This window comes from Balearica regulorum, chromosome 1, assembly GCF_011004875.1.
Source record: "Balearica regulorum gibbericeps isolate bBalReg1 chromosome 1, bBalReg1.pri, whole genome shotgun sequence".
In the NCBI taxonomy this organism is placed as follows: domain Eukaryota; kingdom Metazoa; phylum Chordata; class Aves; order Gruiformes; family Gruidae; genus Balearica; species Balearica regulorum.
In genome coordinates, this window is record NC_046184.1 from 79532421 (window position 1) to 79552833 (window position 20413).

The following is a 20413-nucleotide window of genomic DNA, read 5'->3' on the forward strand; positions in this document are numbered from 1 at the left end:
CTCCCTGCCTTTGCTGGTTACCATCCATTGCACTCACATGTAGTGGAATAGTGGAAAAAAAACCCAGAAGGAACTGGAAGAGAACAGCTCTAAACCAGGTTGTGATCTTGGACAGACACTTCCAACCATTCATACTGGTTGAGAGGTCTGCCAAGGTGGACCAAGGCCTGTATTTGTAAGGGCCATTAATCAAAGTGGGAGGAACAGCAGGTATCAGTGACCCCAGAAAGAACAGATGTCAAAACTCCAGGCAGAAAAATGAGACTCAGGACACATAACTTCACCACAGTCTCCATAGAGAAAAACAGATTGCAGTTGCACTGCAAGAGGCAACACTGAGAAGCAACAGGACCACATCTGATTCAGAGCGATGGCAGGTGACAAATTTTGTACAAGCTTCTGAGGCAACTTAGAGTCAAACTAAACTGTGATGGAGCTTTGGCTGCATTCACAATGGATCAAGCAGATACTTGCCCCTAAATGTGGGCATCCATGGGCTGAGGAGATGATAACCAATTGGGTGGGAATCAGAGAAGACCAATGACAATGATAAAGTGGCTGCAGGGACTGATTAATGAAAGGAGAGAAAAAGAATGAATGGCAATGGCTAGAAAAAGAAGTGATACCTGGGTGCAAGGCACAAACAGCCAGAGAGGAGAAAAATTGTTTAGTGGAGTACAATACCTGGTTACAACCAGGAGTAATTGGATGAAACTGGACAAATGAAAATATAGGCCAAATATCTTCCTGACCATGGGACTTACTGGACCGTGAAATAGTCTCCAAAAGAAAGAGGTGGAAGCCCCAGTACCTGAGGCATTTAGAACAAAAGTGGACAGATCAATCAAGCATGTGCTGTAAATCCTCTACCAGCAGGGGAGCAGAGTGGATGACCTAAAAGGTCTTTTCCATCTCTAATTTCTACATTTAGTATAGGAGTCACAAAAAACCCCAACTTGCCATGAAATACAGAATAATGACTCAGCACTTGGGGAAAGCCAGCAGTAGTCATGCAGGTGGAAAGGGAAAATGTCATAGTGATGAAGCAGAGAGCATAATAGAGGAGAGAGTGGCAATAGAGATGCAACGACTCTACTTCAGCAGTTCAGCCATGCTGAGGAAGACAGGTAAATATGAATCCTTTATTTTTTGAGTTGGCCCTGTATTTAAAAGGGTTGGTTGCTACGCTGAGATGGAATAGTACCTTCCCTCCTTCTCATTTATGTTCAGGGACTGGCCAAAATGATGCCGTAAGAGGCTTCAGGGAGTTGGTCCCGGTTTGCAAAACAGCCTGTGGTAGCCCACCAAGGGATGCCCACCCGGAGATCCCAGCAGTCTCCCCTCTCGGCCATGCAGCTGAAGCAGCGCTGCGTTTGATGCAAGCGTGCCGTGGTTAAGCAGATGCCACATAACGTGAGCTAAGGCTTGCTTTAAAACACCGTGGTAGGATTCCCTCGTTTGCTATTTTCGGGAGCACTGAATCCCTTACCAGGAGCCTACTCTATCCCAACGCACAGCATCCTTACAGCAGACATGGGTACAAGCAGGGCTGTGCTCTCAGGCACGTTCGGGACTTGCAATGAAGTGGGTGCACCCAAAAACCAGACGGGACACCAAATTCTGCCTTTAAAATCACAAGGAGAGATTTAGACTACGAGATGGCTGAATAATTTTTCACCTTTCCCCCCTTTTTTCACTTCCATGAAGGCTAAGGCTGTACCCAGTCCTGTGACTCCAGAAGCTGGAGGGTGAAGGCAAACACCATTGCAGCTGGAAATAACGCACGTTGTAGTATGTATGCCATACATTGCGGGTGACACAACACCCTCATGAACCCCTGCGCTGAGCTACGTGCGGGACCCGCCCCAGGGTCTAAACACAAGCTGAGTCCCGGGGGCTTCCCCCGGGGGGGCCGTCCTCCGGTGGGGCAGGGACTGGGGGCGCCCGGCCACGCGGGGCCGGCGGCCCCTTCCCCCGATCCCTTTGGCTTTGCAGTCACAGGCGGGGGTGTGTGTGTGTGGGGGTGTCTGTGGGGCGGCGGGACTCAGCCGCGCGTGGGGTGCGGAAGGGGGACAGGGGCCGGCAGTGCCACCCCCCCCCCCCCCGCCCCGGACTTCCCGTGCCCCGCGGTAACCCGAGCCTCATTTCCTGGTCGGGGCTCTTAAAGGGGCAGCCCCGCCGGCGGAACAAAGGCCATTGTGCTGCCCGCGGGCCGGTGCTCCACCCGCTGCCGTGTCCGTCCGGCCCCCCCCCCCCCCCCCCCCCCAGCCACGTTCGCCCATCGCGCTGCCCGGCCCGGCGCTGAAGGCCGATACCGTACCGACGCGCGGCGTTTAAAGGGCCCGCGCAACACCCGCTGCCGCCGCACCCCGGGAAGTCAAATGACACTAAACAACACGCCGCGACCCGGCTGCCCCCGCTCCGCTTTGGCCGGCCCGCATCAGCACCCGAGGACGCCGGCGGCTCGCCACAATCCCGCTGCGGCTGTGGGGCACGGCCGCCCCGCCTTCGCCTCTCCCCTCCCCTCCCCTCCCCTCCGGCGGCGGCCGTTCATGCCGGCAGCCGTCTCCTGCCGGCGCGGCCCCTTTAAGGGGCGGTGCGGGGTGCCGGGAACCCACGTCAGTTTCGGCCCCGAAACTCCGGATCAATGAGCGGCGCGGGGCGGGGCGCAGCGCCCGGCCAGGCCTGGCCCGGCCCCCGCCGCCTTTCGGTTTCTCTCTTCCAGGAAGGAAAACACCGGCGGGGAGCGGGGCCGCGGCGGCAGCCCCCGCCCCTCCCGCCGCCTCGCGCCGGAGCCCCCGCCCATCCCCCCGAGGACCCCCCCCCCCCCATCCCGTGCCGCGCGCGCGCACCGGCTCACACACGGACTCCACGGGCAGAGAGCGCGCAGTCACACACACACATACACACGCACGCACACGCACACAGAGCCACAGGCGCGCGGGGGGGGGGGGGGCGGGAGCGATCGCGCGCCCCCAGAGGAGCGGCGGCGGCGCTGAGGAGGGGACTCCGGCGGCGGGGCGCCTCCCCCGGGCAGCTCCGCGGGCCGCGCCGCGCCCGCCGCCGGGCGATGGTGGCGGCAGTAACTTCCCCTTGAGGGGACGGGCCGGGTCGGGCCGCGCCGCGCCGCCGGGCCGGGAGAAGAGCGGAAAGTGGGGAAAGCCCGAGAACTTCCCGTCCGCCCGCCCCGCCGGGCTTCGCCGTTTCCCTCCTGAGAGATGTCTGAGGCTCCTGCTCAGTGTTGCATCAAGGTAAAGCCCCGTCCCTCTGTCCGTCCCTGTCCGTCCGTCCCCTGTCAGCGCGGGACGCGCCCGCCGGTACCTCAGGGCGGTGGGTGCTGTGTTTTGCCCCGGGTTATTTCGGTGAAAATAACTGTTTCTTCCTCTTCTTTTTTTTCCTCGCGTGAAGGGCGGTCGCGGGGCGGGGGTGGTGGGTGTCGGGGTCCCCTCACGTCTGCGGGGCGCGCAGCCCCCAGCCGTGGAAGTCAGGAGCGCGGTGCCCCTCATGCTGGGGGGGGACGCGGGAGGCGGACGGGGGGACGCGGCTCCCGTCGGTTGTCAGCGCCGTGCGCCTGCCCCGGGGGGACACGCACAGCAAAGCCGCCGCGGCCGGGATTTCGCGGCGTGGCTCTTCACGGCAGGAGCCGGCGGCGCGCTGGGTGCTTTAAAGGGAGCCCGGAGCCCGGCCCGGCCTGGCCTGGCCTGGCCTCCCGTGGGGCTGGCTGCCCGCCGTCCCCCACCAGCAACTTCGCAGAAAGTTTCCTGCCGTCAGGGAGATGCAGCCGCTGCTGCTCCCACCAACAGTGGGTTGTGGGGCTGGCGTTTTATTTTTTGCTTTTAATTTTTTCTTTCTTGTGATATCCATATTATTATTACTTATTTTTATTCGCTGCGTTTACTGGCATCGCTTGCCTGTCAGCAGGTAGGGGAGCCAGGGCTGCACAGCCTGGGCTCACTCTGCCAGGGCCCAGAGGATGTGTTTCTCCGTGGCTTGGCCTGTGGAAGAAGGGGTTGCCCCATGAAGTTTCTCGTTTTAAGTGTAGGTGATATGTAAAGCTAAGACAACGGAAAAAAATTAACTTTTTTGTCCAGACCCTTCCTATCTATAGCCTGCTAGAAATAGTGCTTTCCTCTCTCCTTCCCTCACCCTTTGGTTTTGTTTTAATCATGCGTTTTCTTCAGGAGTCGCTTTACCTTGTTGCCAGCCAGGAATCTCCCTTCTGCTTGCGACTAGCTCTGTCCGAGTAAGAGTGCTTTAGCGGTTGTCTCTCCCTGCCTGGAAGGAAAAGGTGACTTCCAGACTCTCTCTAAGGGCAAGAGCCTAGAATAAACACACACTTACTCAGTTTAAAAGCATGGCTTTTTTTGTTTGCCTGTCTGGTGTGTGTGTATGTTTACGGTGGGAGTCTTGTCTTTTATACGGTGTGACCACAATTTGAAAACTTCTGGGTGTATTTTCTCTTGCTGAGTTAAATGCATTCGGGCCTGTGTCCCATGAAGTCTCGTGGCTTAGAGAGTCTAGTTTGACTTTTCATAACACAGATGGACAAATTGGATAATGGTGTATTGTATGCGCTTTACAGTATGGCAAAATGCTAATGCAGGCAAAACGTATTCAATTAACTAGGCAGATCCCTATATATAAACTGGAATATAACTACTGTTTTTTCTGGTAAAACCTGTGGAAAGGTAGGATGCATTGTCTGGACAGAACAACATGAATGTCACGATCAAGTAGTGCCATATGAGTTATGTTTCCTTGTTTTTGATGTGTTGTTTTGAAAATAGGCTTACATATGCTCTTACTGAAGTCAGCAGCAAATTTACTGTTGATTTCAGGAACAGTAAAACTGGTCCTTCCCTAACCTCCCTTACAGAGTCATACTGTAAGGGATCAGCTACATAGCAGGAGAGATACAAGCAAACTTATCTTTCAGTCTTGAAATGACTAAATGCCAAATATTCATTACATTTAGAGAGATAATGGGAAACTGATTTTTTTTTTAAGTGACTAATTTTAAATGCCGTGGTCTGAACTTTTTATTTTTTAATGTGTAATTTGTTTACATGTTGACCCTTGCAGTTATCTTTGTTGGAAGACAGACACTACTGTTGCTGGCTTCTCTACTGGTGATTATTTTAATAGTTTCAAATACAGAAAGTACATATTTTCAGACAGAAATATGAATTTCAAATGATAGCATGTCTTCACCAGTCAAACCATTCTGGGTAGCTTTCCCTTCAGTTTTTTTCTCTTCCGTTGTTTTTTGGGTGCTTGTTTCAATGAGACAGAGTTAAAGGTAGTTGCAATCAGCAGCTGGATTTAAGAGGAGTTGTTTAAATGGTAGTGTGATTATACAAGTACAATTGATTATTTCTTCAGCATGCCGGTCCAGCTTGCGGCACAGAGCGTGAGGTCAAAGCAGAGGGGCAAGCTCCGCACCGTGCTCCAACTTCTCTGCTAAGCTGCTGTGTTGTTCAGAAAAGTGGCCAAGTATTGTGCTGCAAAGGTGTTGCAGAATTTCATTAGGAGCCTGTGAACTAGAAGTGGTGGTGCTAGTGGATGGTTTTTGTTTTTTTTTTTTTCCCTTCCTCCTCCAACACGGGGCAAGAGTGCATGCAGTAAATGCCACAGCAACTGGGGCGATGAACCACGGAAAGCTTCAGCAGAGTGAGTGAAGGATAGTGCTTTGTTTATGCCTGAGCTGCTCAGTGCACAGTCTCCCTATCTCACCTTATTGGAGAAGCATGCTAATAAAATTTAGGAAAACTTTGAAGAGGTGAAGTTTTGGTATATATTTAACTAATGGTAATCAATATAAACTTGCAGTAATATCTCGGTTCATGTCAAGTACTTATCAGTATGTATGTGTGATTGTATATTGATATGTGTTTGCTTTGTGGCAAGTATGTGTGCTTACTTACATTAACTCTTTCTCCAAGAGAGGAGAAACATAATGCCTAACATCCTGATCTTGCCAACGCTTGGGTGTGTGCTTGCCTGGCTGATGGCAAGCAGACCCATTGTGGTAAGGAATTTAAGTGTATGCGTAAAGAGCTTAAAGCTGCAGAGAGAAGTCATCGCTGGGGTTCAGAAAATAAGATCTCAAGGGTCAGAGATGAGTGTGAAGGTTGGATGCTCAGTATTCAGTACAACCTTGGGCATCAGCGTACTCTCTGAACTGATAGGTTTCAAGCTTGTGGCAGACTCCAGCCCGAGATGGCCTGAGGGCTTTGACTCCGAGGTGGGTTGGGAAGGGACATCTGGTGTGGTTGTCATATTCTGACACTTTTTCTCATTCCGGCTGTTGGGATGTCTACATTGGTAGTAAACCAGTTCCTCTGCTTGAGCCATAGTAGTTAGCCAATATATTATCATAAATAGTGCCACGACATTGGCACTCCCTCCTTACAGTATTGGCAAGTGATCCTTATGGCCTCACTTCTCCTCCCCCAGATGGGAGAACTGAGGCACAGGGAGAGTATAAACATCCTGGCAAAGGCTTACACGAGAACAAAAACACAAAGGGAGACAGGACTAGAAGTATAGACACAGGTGATGATTTTTGTGATTAATTAAGGTTCATGTGGTGATGAATTCTGTTTAAAACCTCACCTGAAGCTTTCTGACTGTGAGGATCTCCCTTTTTTTTTTTCCTGAAATTAAAATACCTTGAGAATATCACCGTGGAGTCCTATGAAGGCTCAAAATTCAGCAGGCGTATAGGGCACAGTTTAATTTGGGTTTTTATATTTTTATTTTTATAAATCTGGCACGTGCACTTGCTTAGTCTGATGTACCATGCGACCATACAAACAACTGTGGTGGCACAAATGTGGAGTTGCGGGGGAACTAATACTGGGAATATTGGGGGGAAATCAGTTGCTTTGGATCTCCCAGACCAGGGATTCTCCGAGCCCAGGCTCCTTTTGCATGCTCCTGGCTGATGCTTGAGCCGAGAGTGTTTTCTGCGGGCAGCACTGAATGCACGGAACCTTCTTGCGAGTCAGGTTTCACAACTGACTCCAGTGGAGATTTTATGCAGCTGTACGCTGGTGGATGTGAGCGCTTTCTCTTGCAGTGAGCTGTACGTGGTGGCCCTTGTGATTGCATGGGCACCGCAGGAGTTGGCACGGAACCCTGTAGCTCGAGGACTTATCTCACTGGTGCTCATTTCTCGTTTCAGATTTGAGGATGTACTTTGTAATCATTTGGGAAAAAAAAAAAAAAAGGAAAAAAGACTGCTCATGTAAGCCGAGGGGCAAAAAATCAGCATAGTGTTTGAGCTTTCAATCTTAACTGGCTTCCCCAGATTTACTGTTTTTTTAAGTAGTGCTTTATGTCTCCTAATACTTCATTGGTGCTATTTTTGCAAAGAGCTCTCTCCCACCACAGGCTTCCCATGCTGAGGGACTGTTCAGCACCATGCAGCCAGAATCCTGTTACCTTTAAACAAGGCTGTTAGTACAGAGTATGTTCCTCAACGTTTATTAGCAAACTTGAGTACCAGGAGGAGGATCCTTCTTCTGTGTCAATGACAAAACTCTCATTAAGTTCAGTGGGTGTAGGATTGAATGGGAGAAGACTAGAGTTTAGAAGTACATACTATTTAACACCTGATTAATCACTTAACTCCTTGGCACCAGCTAAATTTAATCCCTCTGAAGCAAAATTTTACTAACACTGCCCCAATTAAACACTGGTCGTTACTATTCACTGTGTCATTACAGGTGAAGTCAGTTTCCTGGGAGGCAACCCATTAAAACAGCAGCCCCAATCTGAAATGCCCCAATTAAACAGAGGATACTTTAATGATAATTTACATGCATATTACACCTTGCATCTCAAAGTGCCTTTTGGAGGGAGGCGGCTCAGCAGTGCTCTGCTGATAGAAATGATGATAAGCAGGAGGTGAAGTCTTGTACAGTTACACAGAAGTGAGGTTTCTGCCTTTTTTGGGTCCTCGAGTGCTTACTGGTGATAGCTTGCCTTCTGAAGTCTTCTGACAAAAGCTTTCCTAATAACATGCTTACTGTGTGAAAGGAGAGCTAAGGCAACCTGTGTTTTTTGCCAGTAGTGTGGTTCTGACCTACAATCCAGAAATTGGCTAATTTGTTGGGTTTTTTTGGATGTGTTTGTTTTGGAGTATTTGTGGTTCAGTGCCTTCAACTGGGCATCCCCAGAGTGATAGCAATTCAAAAGCAGGTACTTCTGCAAATGTTCTCTCTGGCCTTTGCTTTCCCTATCTGAAACAGGCATAAAATAATAACAAACATACCTCTGCAGGGCAGTAGTGAGGCTTAGTATTTGTAATGCAGCATGGAAAAAATATTGTATTTATTACAGAAATCAGTGACAGAGTGATCTGATTTGTTCCTGGCTTTTATTTCACAGGGTGTTTGGGGTCAGGGGATGTTTGTTGTTTGGCTGTTGGCTTTTTTAGTAGGGGCCACTTACATCTTGCTCTCTCCAACTGCTCAGCAGAGGTTACTGCTTCATCATATCCCTACGGCTGGATCAGCCACGTGCGGGCAGGGTGGCATTTCTGTGCCCACAGCCTACACTGAACTTGGCTTTGGGAGAGGCGGGCACGTGAGGCAGGCATAGCTGTTCTGCTGCAATCCTGCTCCTGGCCCAGGGCAGGAGCACCTGGGAGAGACGGCAGCCAGATGCGGCTGCCAGAGCAATCCCCGCTGCCTTCCCCGGCCACTGTCTTTCCCAGGGCTCCCTGAAGCTGAATGCAGAGCAAGCTGCATACTCAGTTGTCCCACGTGATATTTTTTTCCTGGGGGTAGAAGGGCATCCCTCTCTGTTAGATCAGATACACCTTCATCATCTGACGAGGGAGGACTCCATGGCAAAAGCAGTGGCTGGTGGTCAGCTGCTAGCGTTGTCACAACAATTAATTTTTGGGTCACAATGTGTCCCTGTGCCTCTTGAGGGAAGGAGGCCGCCCAGGACAGCCCAAGGGTGGGAGGTTCCTCTAGGCAATCATGAAGAGGCCAAACTGAGCCCAGTTAGATGCTCAGGTTCAGCCTGAACAGAGAGACCAAACAGGCCACCAAAACTCATGTGCTTTTAACAGCAGAGTTGTGGCAAATGATTCCTGCTATTGTGGGTTATTTTTTTTAGGTCTGCAACCCAAGCCAAATTTAGACCATACTGGTTCTGGTGGTGTTGAGTTGTCTTCAGGCAGTGTTTTGTTGGAGCACAGAGGACAGCTACTCTCTTTATCTACTTCTTTAGTAACATATGGAACTCAAGCCTAGATTATACTGATTTTAATTTTTTTTCCCCCAAAAAATGCCATTGCTGGCAGGAAAATAAATGCAGAAAACTCTAGCTGAAGTTGAACTTGTTTATGGAATGCCTGGAGCAGTGGTAAAGAAAGGATTTTGAAAGGAGTTAAGCTTTTCACTGATAGATGGTATTGCGTCTCTTCTGTGATGCTACTGAGCTCCAAAGTGAACTGGTTATAGCAGTTAAGGAAAGCTATAAATGATTCTTCATCTAAATGATTTTCCAAAGGTTATTGCTTGTTAAGCCATGTGCACTTTCTTTGCTTCAGTATTGTTCTTGTACAGTTTGCAAATACTATCCTAGTTAAGAGAGTCTGGAGAGAAAATGAGTATGAAAGAGAGATTCTCACTGTGGTATTTATGCTGGTGTTCTATGGAATGTTTGCACATGGAAATAAATAGCATTGTAAATCATTTTAAAGATGTGTATTATGTCAAGAGTAGTATTGGGTGTGACTGCAAGAGTTAAGTATTAGTACAACTCCACAAGAATACTTTAAATGTAACAACTGGGCTTTACATGTTAAACTATTAACAGCTGGCTAATATTAAATCCAGAGTTTGAATGTTTAATTTTAAAATAAAACTAAATGTGGTTATAAATAGTAATGATGAGTGATTTCTTGATTTTTTTTTTTTTCTTTGTGGTTGGAGTTTTTTGTCTGGTTTTGTTGTAGGATTTTTTCTTTTTTCTTTTTTTTTTTTTTCTAGTTAGCTCAGGTAGAGTCTGATCAAGCTTGGAAATTATTTGTTTTGAAAAGTCTTGAGAGTTTAATCTGGAGGAAACCAACAGAGGAGGCATCCAGTAAAGAGTATCCTTAAAACTGATGGAATGCAGGAAAGAGTGAGATTCTTTATATAGTTTGAATTTCAACAGAGTGTGGCTGAAGTGATTTTTTCCATTATGTCTTCAGTGGGATCCTCCAAAGCATCTATTAACAGAAACTAGGAATGTTTTCTAAATAGTACAGGATTCTGTGGAAATCCAGGAGCTTGGAGTTCTACCAGATAAATGAAATGTTAATAGAAGTGCCAGGGATAGTAGTACTAGTATTCAGAGACAGATTTATCTAGTTATTAGGGCCACAACAAGGCATTTGGTATCTGCAAACCATGTTTTCCTTTTCTCTTTCTTGTTTTTTCCTAAAAAGGACTTCACATAAAAGTGGTTTCCATCATTGACTGGAGCACTGTGAAGCTCTGCTGATCTACTTGGAGGTCAAATGGAGCAAACCCAGCATTTCAGCAGTATTGGGGAGCTCCTTCCTGGTTTCTAGGAACTCAGCTGAGGTCTGTGTCCGGACTTCCCCCCCATGACAGAAGTAATCCTTTTTTCTTCTGGTAGATTATCATAGAATCATAGAATGGTTTGGGTTGGAAGGGACCTCAAAGATCATCTAGTTCCAACCCCCCTGCCATGGGCAGGGACACCACTAGACCACGTTGCCCACAGCCTCATCCAACCTGGTCTTAAACACTTCCAGGGATGGAGCATCCACAACCTCTCTGGGCAACCTGTTCCAGTGCCTCAGCACCCTCATGGTGAAGAATTTGTTTCTAACATCTAATCTAAATCGACCCTCCTTCAATTTAAAACCATCACCCCTTGTCCTGTCACTACACTCCCTCATAAACAGTCCCTCTCCATCCTTCCTATAGGCCCCTTCAGGTACTGGTAAGCCGCAATTAGATCTCCCCGGAGCCTTCTCTTCTCCAGGCTGAACAACCCCAGCTCTCTCAGCCTGTCCTCATAGGAGAGGTGCTCCATCCCTCTGATCAGCTTTGTGGCCCTCCTCTGGACTTGCTCCTACAGCTCCATGTCTCTCCTGTACTGGGGCCCCCAGAGCTGGACGCAGTACTCCAGTTGGGGTCTCACCAGAACGGAGTAGAGGGGCAGAATCACTTCCCTCGACCTGCTGGTCACACCTCTTTTGATGCAGCCCAGGACACGGTTGGCTTTCTGGGCTGCAAGTGCACGCTGCCAGCTCATGTTGAGCTTCCCATCAATCAATACCCCCAAGTCCTTCTCCTCGGGGCTGCTTTCGATCCATTCCTTGCCCAGCCTGTAGTTGTGCTTGGGATTGCGCTGACCCACGTGCAGGACCTTGCACTTGGCCTTGTTGAACTTCATGCGGTTCGCATGGGCCCACCTCTCCAGCCTGTCAAGGTCCCTCTGGATGGCAACCCTTCCCTCCAGCATGTCGACCACACCACACAGCTTGGTGTCATCGGCAAACTTGCTGAGAATCATAGAATGTCCTGAGTTGGAAGGGATCCATAAGGATCATCAAGTCCAACTCCTGGCTCCACACAGGACCAGCTGAATCAGAGCATATGACTGAGAGCGTTATCCAGACGCTTCTTGAACTCAGTCAAGCTCTATGCTGTGACCACTTCCCTGGGGAGCCTGTTCCAGGGCCCAACCACTCTCTCAGTGAATAACCTTTTCCTAATATGTGGCCTAAACCTCCCCTGTCGCAGCTTCATTCCGTTCCCAGGGGTTCTATCACTGGTCACCAGAGGGAGGAGATCAGCGCCTGCCCCTGCGCTCCCCCTCGTGAGGAAGCTGTAGGCCACGATGAGGTCTTCTCTAGGCTGAACAAACCAAGGGACTTCAGCTTCTCCTCATACATCTTCCCCTCTGGACCCTTCACCATCTTTGTTGCCCTCCTTTGAACACTCTCCAGTAGTTTTATGTCCTTTTTGTACTGTGGCGCCCAAAACTGCATGCAGTACTTGAGGTGAGGCCGCACCAGCGCAGTGTAGAGTGTGACAGTCACTTCCCTAGACAAGCTAGCAATGCTGTGCTTGATGCACCCCAGAATACGGTTAGCCTTCCTGGCAGCCTGGGCACACTGTTGACTCATATTCAACTTGCTGTCGACCAAGACCCCCAAGTGCCTTTCAGCATGGCTGGTCTCCAGCGTCTCATCGCCCAGTCTGTAGGTATAGCCGGGGCTGCCCCTTCCCAGGTGCAGAATCTGGCACTTGCCCTTGTTAAACCTCATGCGGTTGGTGATTGCCCAGTTCTCCAATTTGTCCAGATCTCTCTGCAAGGCCTCTCCACCCTCGATGGAATCAACAGCTCCTCCCAGTTTGGTGTCATCTGCAAACTTGCTCACGACACCTTCTAGTCCTACATCCAAGTCATTTATGAAAACATTAAAGAGAACTGGCCCTAAAATTGAGCCCTGGGGAACCCCACTAGTGACTGGCCGCCAGCCTGATGTAACCCCGTTTACCATAACTCTTTGGGTCTGACCCGTCAGCCAGTTGCTCACCCATCGCACTATGTTTTTGTCAAGCTGTATGCTGGGCATTTTGTCCAGCAGGATACTGTGAGAGACAGTATCGAAAGCTTTACTGAAATCTAAAACAATGACATCAGCTGGCTTGCCGTGGTCAACTAGATGGGTGACCTTGTCATAAAAGGAAACTAAGTTTGTTAGACAGGCCCTTCCTCTCATGAACCCGTGTTGGCTGTGACCAATGACTGCATTGTCCTTCAGGTGTTTTTCGATAACTCCCAGCATAATTTTCTCCATAATTTTACCAGGCACTCAAGTGAGACTGACAGGCCTGTAGTTACCAGAGTCGTCCTTCTTGCCCTTCTTGAAGGACAAGAGGACTTGAGATTGTTGTTTCACCATGTTCCCTCTTGAATGGTGAGTTCTTACCTTCCTGCCTGCCCTGTGCTTTAAAACACAGGCAAAGCCAAGCCTTTTGAGACCTGTCCAGAAGTGAGGTTAGAGGTGGTAGGGTGCAAGGAACTAGAGCCTCTGGGGTGAGGGTGTTGGTCCCAGTTATCACTGGAGGCTACTGGAAAAAAATAGTCCCTGGCAGATGGGTCCTCCCTGCCACAGCTGTGAGAAGCTACTTGTATGTTTCCAGTGTGCACCTCTGAGTGAGACTGGCTGCAACTTGAAACTTGCAGAGCAGTGGGGGTAGCGCTGATGGGCTGTGTTCAGCTATGCCGCTGCCTTTCTACCGTTGCAGCTCTGGTTCCAGCAGCCTCACCACAGCTCCAGAGGACCAGCTCCCTGCAGTTTAGAGTAGCGCTGTACTGGGTCGGGCAGCCTGATGTAGGCACATGTAGGTGCCAGATGCCTGAATGGGGCTGTGCTGTGACTGGAGTGACAGACACACCATCTCCCTAGAGGTGGGGAAATGAAGGGCTGAACTCTTTTCACAGAGGGGTGAGGATGCACTCATTCCTGGTAAATCCCAGGGTACCAGGAAGGGCACCTGGATTGCAGGAACAGGAGTGCTGATGGGTGTAAAAGATATTTCTCAGTTGGCAGTCTGAGTGGTTGTGTCACCATCAAATGACTTGAGCAAATGGCTTCTCTGGAAGAGGACTTGGGGAAGACTGTGGGAGTGGCTTCCAGGGGAAGAAGGTTATGGGCTGTAAAATATTTCATGGCATGTGGCCTGAGATATGTATCGCATGTTGCACAATAAACACTGGGCTCAAACACACTGGAGATAGTGTCTTAGCAAGCTACCTCACACCAGCTGAGTCATCAGAGCCATCCGTGACTGACCGTGCACTGGTTTTTATTACCTCCCAACTGGGACAAATTACAACTTCTTTTAAACCTCAAAGTAAGAAGAGTGAATTAATAGCATATGCACAGCCAACTGAACCATGTTGACGGACCGAGTTTTGCAGGCTTGGAGAAGTGGGCAGAAAGTGTAGTCAATTTTTTTTCCCTTGGTAGTTTTGAGTGAAGTGCACTGATGCCTCTTCCGCTTAACAGAAACAGCAAGGTCTCCTTGAGCTCTGTTCAGTCCTGTTTGCTGATAGACCTCCTGGAACTGGTCTGGCAGCTGGGGTCGTATTTTAGGAAATTATTTGGTTGATGAATAAAAGAGAAAACTGAGCTCAGTTTTCAGTTTGGGGTCAAATAGGCAAATAAAACTATAGGGGGAAAAGAGCAGGGAGTAAAATAGAAATTATCTGTATATTGCAGTTTGAATCCATGCTGTGTATCGATTCTGATTACAGCATGTTTTCCTGACTACTGGGAAGGTTTGTAGTGGCACCGAAAAAGATACAGAAATGAGCAGTGAAGTTGCCTGAGGAAACTTCCATAGGAAGAGAAGCTACGTTGCCTAGAACTCCTCGACTTGGAAAGGAGACTGTTGAGGGAGGTATAATAGAAATCTATAAAATTGCACAGTAGTGTAGTACGGGGAGCAATTATTTCTGATAGTACAAAACTAGAGCAGGCAAGGAAATTACCAGCCAGCAAGATTAAAATTAGTACTTCTTCCATCTGTGTTAAATTATGGAACTCACTGCTGCAGGATGCTGTGGAAGCTAAAAGTGCAAATGGTTTTAAAAAAGAGGATAGAATACAGGGAAGATATTAAGCCTAACAACCTGTACAGAGGGGAAAAACCCCTCTATAATTACACAGGGGAAGGATTGCTTTTTCTGTCTGTTAAGCCTTTCCTGAAACAGAGACTTCTTGTCTTTTGGGGACAAGATCCCAAGCAAGATAGGCTTGATCTGATGATGTATAGGCATTCAGATGCTTCAATGTAAAATTTTGCACCCTGGAAAGCTGGTCTCAAGTGCTTGTTAGCCTCCTCTGGATTGTTTCCTAAGTTTCAGCCCCAGCAGTCTTCATTTCAAGAACACTAGTTAATTGGAAGTGGGAAGAAAGCTAAGGAAGAATTTGTGTCTGTGACTGAGACAGATTTGTGAAGTCTGGATTGCTAGGACTAGCAAGAGATTGGCTTTGTTGCTTTAATTACCCAGATTCAAATGAAAGAGAGGAAAACCTTCAGGGAATACATGGAAGAGGAATTACAGATCAGCATTTGAAAAAGGGAAGTTTTCTGGTTATGGGGAAGAGACATTGCTTCTAGGAGCCAAATGTGGGTTGACCTATGCTTTTCCAAAGGTCTCCCAGTTCCCATTATCACCCATGTGAAATGTGTTCCTGAAGCATTAAGACTTTTTCACCTATGTGACAAATGGTGTCCCAACCGGAGCTTGCAGCCACGGGTGTAGGAGTTGCTGCTTTCACTGCCTGGCCAAATGTTGCAAGCAGTCACTGAACTCACTCGCTAAGAAATGCTGTCATTTGTACAGACCTTGCATCATGCTTTGACTGTGATGACTTCTGTTTGCCACTTAAAAAAATAATAATAAACGGATATACAAAATCAATTCTGATATTGTTTTGCATGTGTACTTTTTAGGTTTTTCTCCTAAAGAGAGAGTGATTCACAATGTTGGATAGCCATTAAAACATACTGATGTGCAGCTAAGTACAGCTTTTAACCTAAATTTAGTTCTTTGTTCTGCTAATCTATACAATGTCCACAAGTATCTGTTTAAGTGATGGGATAGCCTTATACAGATTTGGTTAGGTTTTTATTTTGGAAAATAAGAAATTACTTTATTTGCTAGATGATTGATTTTTATTTTTTTTTAATTTTACATGTTGTTTATGATAGACTGCACTTGGCTTTGCAGTGAAATATAATCCCAAGTGCAGTCTATCCCATCAAAAACCTGAGTATTAAAAGTAGTTCTTAAAAAAAAAAAAAAAAAAGTAATGATAATTGCACACGAAAAGGAAGTATCTGGTCCATTTTGAGGTAATATTACTTAATAAATAACAAACTTTTTTATTAAGCAAATGCAATATCTTTTTTTAATTGCACTGATTGCTTTTTGTCATGCTGATGTAGTATTAGTAGATTTTGCTCCCTCACTCCTCATTTTTATTTGTTGACTGGAGGAAGAAAACAAGCTTCTTGTTTCTGCAACTCCAAAGCATTTTCCAGCTTTGGGTAAACTAGTTGTCGTAATGAACTAATTGACTAAACTGAAGGAAGGAAATATTCTCTCTATACCTGTTGCCAAAAGCTGGCTTGGCTCTTTGGCAGGCTCTAGGTGTATAATAATGGGTCCCACTCGTTCGAACAGCAGCACTTTCTTTTATGCTTTGATGCAAAGTTTTGTACTTGGAATTTACCTTTAAAATTATTTTCTGCTGTTATAGTTACGACTGGATCTTAATACTGTTTAGTTTCACATTTCTTCAGGTTTTTTTAAATTAAAAAAAACAAACCACCAACCTTAAAATGGAAATTTTAAAATTAGAAAAATTGTACACATTTGGACATAATGCCTTGGCAGATCTTGAATATAGTGCTCATCAGAACTTCTTTCTGTCCTCTGCATGTTATCTTCTATACTGAATTTTCATTTAATGCTTTAGTGGTGAGACCCATCTTCTTTAGCCACGGAGGGCTGAAGCAATGGAAAAGCAGCTGACATGAAGGGTATTTCTCCAATTTAGTATGAAGGTTTAGCTTTGCAAATAAGGGAAGCCATCATAGATGCAGAACAAGCCTCCTGGTTCCAGTTGAAACCAAAACCCTTATAGTACTAGTGCTCCTGGAAAGAAAAGGCTCTGAAACAACAGGTTTTAACTCATGTCCTGTAGTAGAGGTGTCTGTATGCTTTCTAAGATACTCAGAAGTCTCCATTAGCTCAATGTTTAAATACGTTTGTTGTCGCAGCCAGTTCCCTGTGAGGTGGGGAACTAGGGTTGCCCTGCTTCACACATGGGGAGAGGAGTGGCTTCATGTAGTCTCTTGGTACCTATAGCTGCAGCAAAATAATGCTGTGCTCTACCAATGTGGTCTCCTCGGGCCCTTTGCTTGCTGCCTACCTGGAACTCCCACTCACTATTTGGTTTGCAGATGATAGTGTGCTTAGGCTGGCCTGTCCCATCACTCGTGCTTGCTCTTCCTGCTTGCTGGGGTGAGAACCTCATGGTCCTACTGCATGTCCCTAGGAGGTGAAGAGTTATGTCACCATCACTTCAGCTAGTCCAGTTATAAGGTGAACTTAAATACTGATGACAGAGAGGGCTAGTTTCCTTCAGCCTAGACTTGAGTTTTCCTAATTCCTCGTCCGTTTTCCATCAGTGGTCCACAGAGCACTGTGTAATATGACAAAATACTCATTAAGCTGTATGGGCCTTGGCCTCCTTTTTGTTGAAAAAGAGGAAAAAAACCCTTCCCCAAACAACAGCCGAAGTTCTGTCACTTTCTTAACCTCATTTAAAAAATAAACATAGGTAGACCCAGGTTGTCAGCAGGTGGTTGGTACAGCCGTGAAGAAAGCGTGAAAGCTGTGGATCGAAGACATTGAAATAGCTCCTTCAATGATTTACGTACAAAGGACACTGAGCAGCTGGCCTGGAGTAGAGCTTGGGTTTAGAGCATGTTTAAATTGAAGCATTATAGTGAGCACGTGCATATTTAAATGTTCATCTTCTAAAGAGGAAAAAAAACACCCAACAAACAACAAAAGCCAAAATGAATTAAGGAAGTTAATTAGTTGAGGTCCTTAGAATGATAACTTTTGGGGATGGAGGAAGTTCAATTTTTGGGTTGCTTTCCATGTAATACCTGAGAAACAGAGCCAGCCCGAACAGTTTTGAGTGGTTAGCAAAATTTTTCTTGCCCACCATTCAAATTACTTGCTCACAAAAATGAATAGCTTGGTTGGGTATATGTGCTTCTGGAAATAAAACAATTCCATATACTTGAAAAATAGACTTTTTTAAATTAAGAATTTGTCCTTGTGGTTTTTCTGAGACAACTTTTTATCATAGTCTTGAAAGCTACAACAAACTAGTCACCTGCAGGTTTTTCTAGACACATGCTGGTGGTGATAAGAGTCTGGGTGAGCAGTCCTGCACTTCAGCGTTGGAGCTTCTGTCTTGATTTCCATCAGAGCTCCCAGAGTATGCTGCTCTCAGCCCATCCACCTTCACACCCAGACACACGGAAGTTTGAAGATACTCCGGCATTGCCGCCAAGATGTGAGCTTTGACATGGGGTGGCTCTCCATGCCTATGTAGATAGGGAGCTGTTCAAACCAAACAGAGATCTGGTATCTGTATTTCTATACACCTACTCTAAGCTGTGAGACTGGAGGTTAGTGGAGAAAAGAAAACAGGAACCAGAGAAATAGGGTGGGATTGAGAATGAAGGAATTAAGAAGTGAGGGGGAGGACTTTGCTATAGCATCAACTGTAAGCAGCTGGGCTGATTGCAGACTCCTGTGAAAATCACAAAAATTTGCTTTAGAAGGTCAGGAGAGGCAGAGGCAGGGAGAAGCTGAATTGGGGAGGGTTATTTCTCATTGTATGGGAATGGGGAGGATCACATGGAAGCATCTGTTGGTTTTAAACAGGGGGAAGTGTGTTTTCACACAACATACAGTGAGGTTACCGAACTTGCTGCCAGGAGTTGTAGGCCCAAACAGGCAAATGGTTTCAAAAGACAGTTCATACTAGATGCATCTATTTGGGACTATTAATTGCAAAAATACAGCTGTAGTCCTTGGCTCAGAAAGCCTCTAACCCATGGGTTGCTGGGGCAGTGTGCAAGGGAGAGTTTATTCCTTGTGCTCTTACCCTGAGTGTTTCCTGCTGGGTGTTGCTGGAGATGTAGTAGTAGCTTAGACAGACCTTTGGACTGACCAGAACTACTGTGTTTTTCCATTTTCATTTAGGGTTTTCATACTTTGGTGCTGGACTTTGTTTTACAGATGCCTCTGACAAGTGGAAAAATAACAGTTGAGAAAACCTCTCATTTGAATCAGACCTTCTGCTCTGTTTCTTGATCTTCTTGTGATGCTTCCTCAGCAGAGGCAACCTGACCATCTGAAATTCATGAGGCGAACGTACTTCATGTTATGAAGGACTTCTCAGTGAATTTTGTTCAGGAAAATTCTTGGGGATTTTCCTGTCCTTGACTCTCCTTTAGGGCTGTGATGCCATTTATTGCCATAAAGTGCCCTGACCTGTTTTATTTCTCTAGGTTTTTCCCAAGATTTGGCTGACAGGGGGTGCAAAAGATAATTAGATTCTTAGATAATTCAAATGCTACGTGTTGTGTCAACCGCACCTCTTCTGATAGCTGATAAGAGACAAGTGAACACAGTTCCTTGCAAGACGAGGATGCATTTGTTTGGATGGCGCAAACACGTAACCGCATGACTGTGTGGCTGATGAACATGTGTTATACAATACAGGGATAATTCCAGCACTTCCATTAATTTGTTCCATCAGCATGCCTGAAACCTGCTTTGGAGTGACTATCTTGATTTGATAGTTCAATCTCTTTGCCTTTCAATCCCTGACTCTTCTTTTCAAGTTCCTAACAGCTGAGAAAATTGAGGAGGAAGTGTTGTTTACTGAGTGCCTGGACTTAATTTTTCTACATATAACAATTGAGTAAGCCGGCAGACAGGACCTTCTTGTGGAACCCAGTGTACACCAAATGTTTTCCTTCAATGCACGTTGAGCTGTTTCTCAAACCATGCTTGTCCTGCACTAGTGCAGTTAGAGGGCAGTTGGAACTAGAAAGGTGAGCTGGCTAAAAGGAAAAAAAAAAACAAACCCAACCTGCAAATGCTTGTGTGTCCTTTACCAAGCCCCGCATCTAGAGTGGTGTCCCACAGCAGGCAGATACTATAGCAGCTTGCTCTCACGAAGTACATACTTGCCTGTCTTTAGGTTGAACTTAATTGTGGTATTTGTACTGCACAACCTGCTCGCCTTTAACTGTTTCCTGAGGTCCTTCCCACCGCGCCAGCTTGGATGGTCCCTCTGCTCTTCCTATGCTCTTCCCAAGTGCTGGCTATAGAGCCTGAATGTCAGAAGACATTATACCCACTACCAACACGGTAAAACAGAATCAGAAATTCCCAAAAGGTGCTGATGGCTGAAGGAATTCTGTTTTCTCAGTGTTAAACACAAGGAAGTTAATTTTGTCATTCCATATAAAAGTGAATGAAAGTATGTCCGTGTACCACATGCAGAGTCTGGACATGCACTTTCCTAACCCACTGTGCAAGCACAGCAGTAACATGATCCTGTGACCAAGGACTGTATTATTTGCCCAGGTTTTGTAGATCATCTTTAATTTCTTACTTACTGATATCCTAGCTGTTTGCACTCAACTGCTTAACTCCTGAATTTCCCACTCAGGCTTTGGGTATCTGTATGGTTTGTGGTGCTGCAGGAGTGGGTGCTGGAATGCCGTCTGTGGACAAATGAACAGTTAACAAT

General features: G+C 46.8%; 1 protein-coding gene across 3 annotated transcripts in view; it reads left to right on the top strand.

Moving 5' to 3' along the window:
• The first annotated feature begins 2832 nt into the window (after positions 1-2832).
• ETV6 (ETS variant transcription factor 6) overlaps positions 2833-20413 on the top strand; it is a 143429-nt gene continuing 125848 nt past the window's right edge. Inside the window, exon 1 of one of the 3 annotated variants that reach the window (XM_075760698.1) lies at positions 2833-3251. In XM_075760698.1, coding sequence (XP_075616813.1) covers positions 3219-3251 — 33 coding nt within the window. In that variant the 5' untranslated portion in view covers positions 2833-3218. The remainder of the gene's footprint in view (positions 3252-20413) is intronic. The other 2 variants (XM_075760706.1, XM_075760713.1) reach the window with 2 other exon arrangements.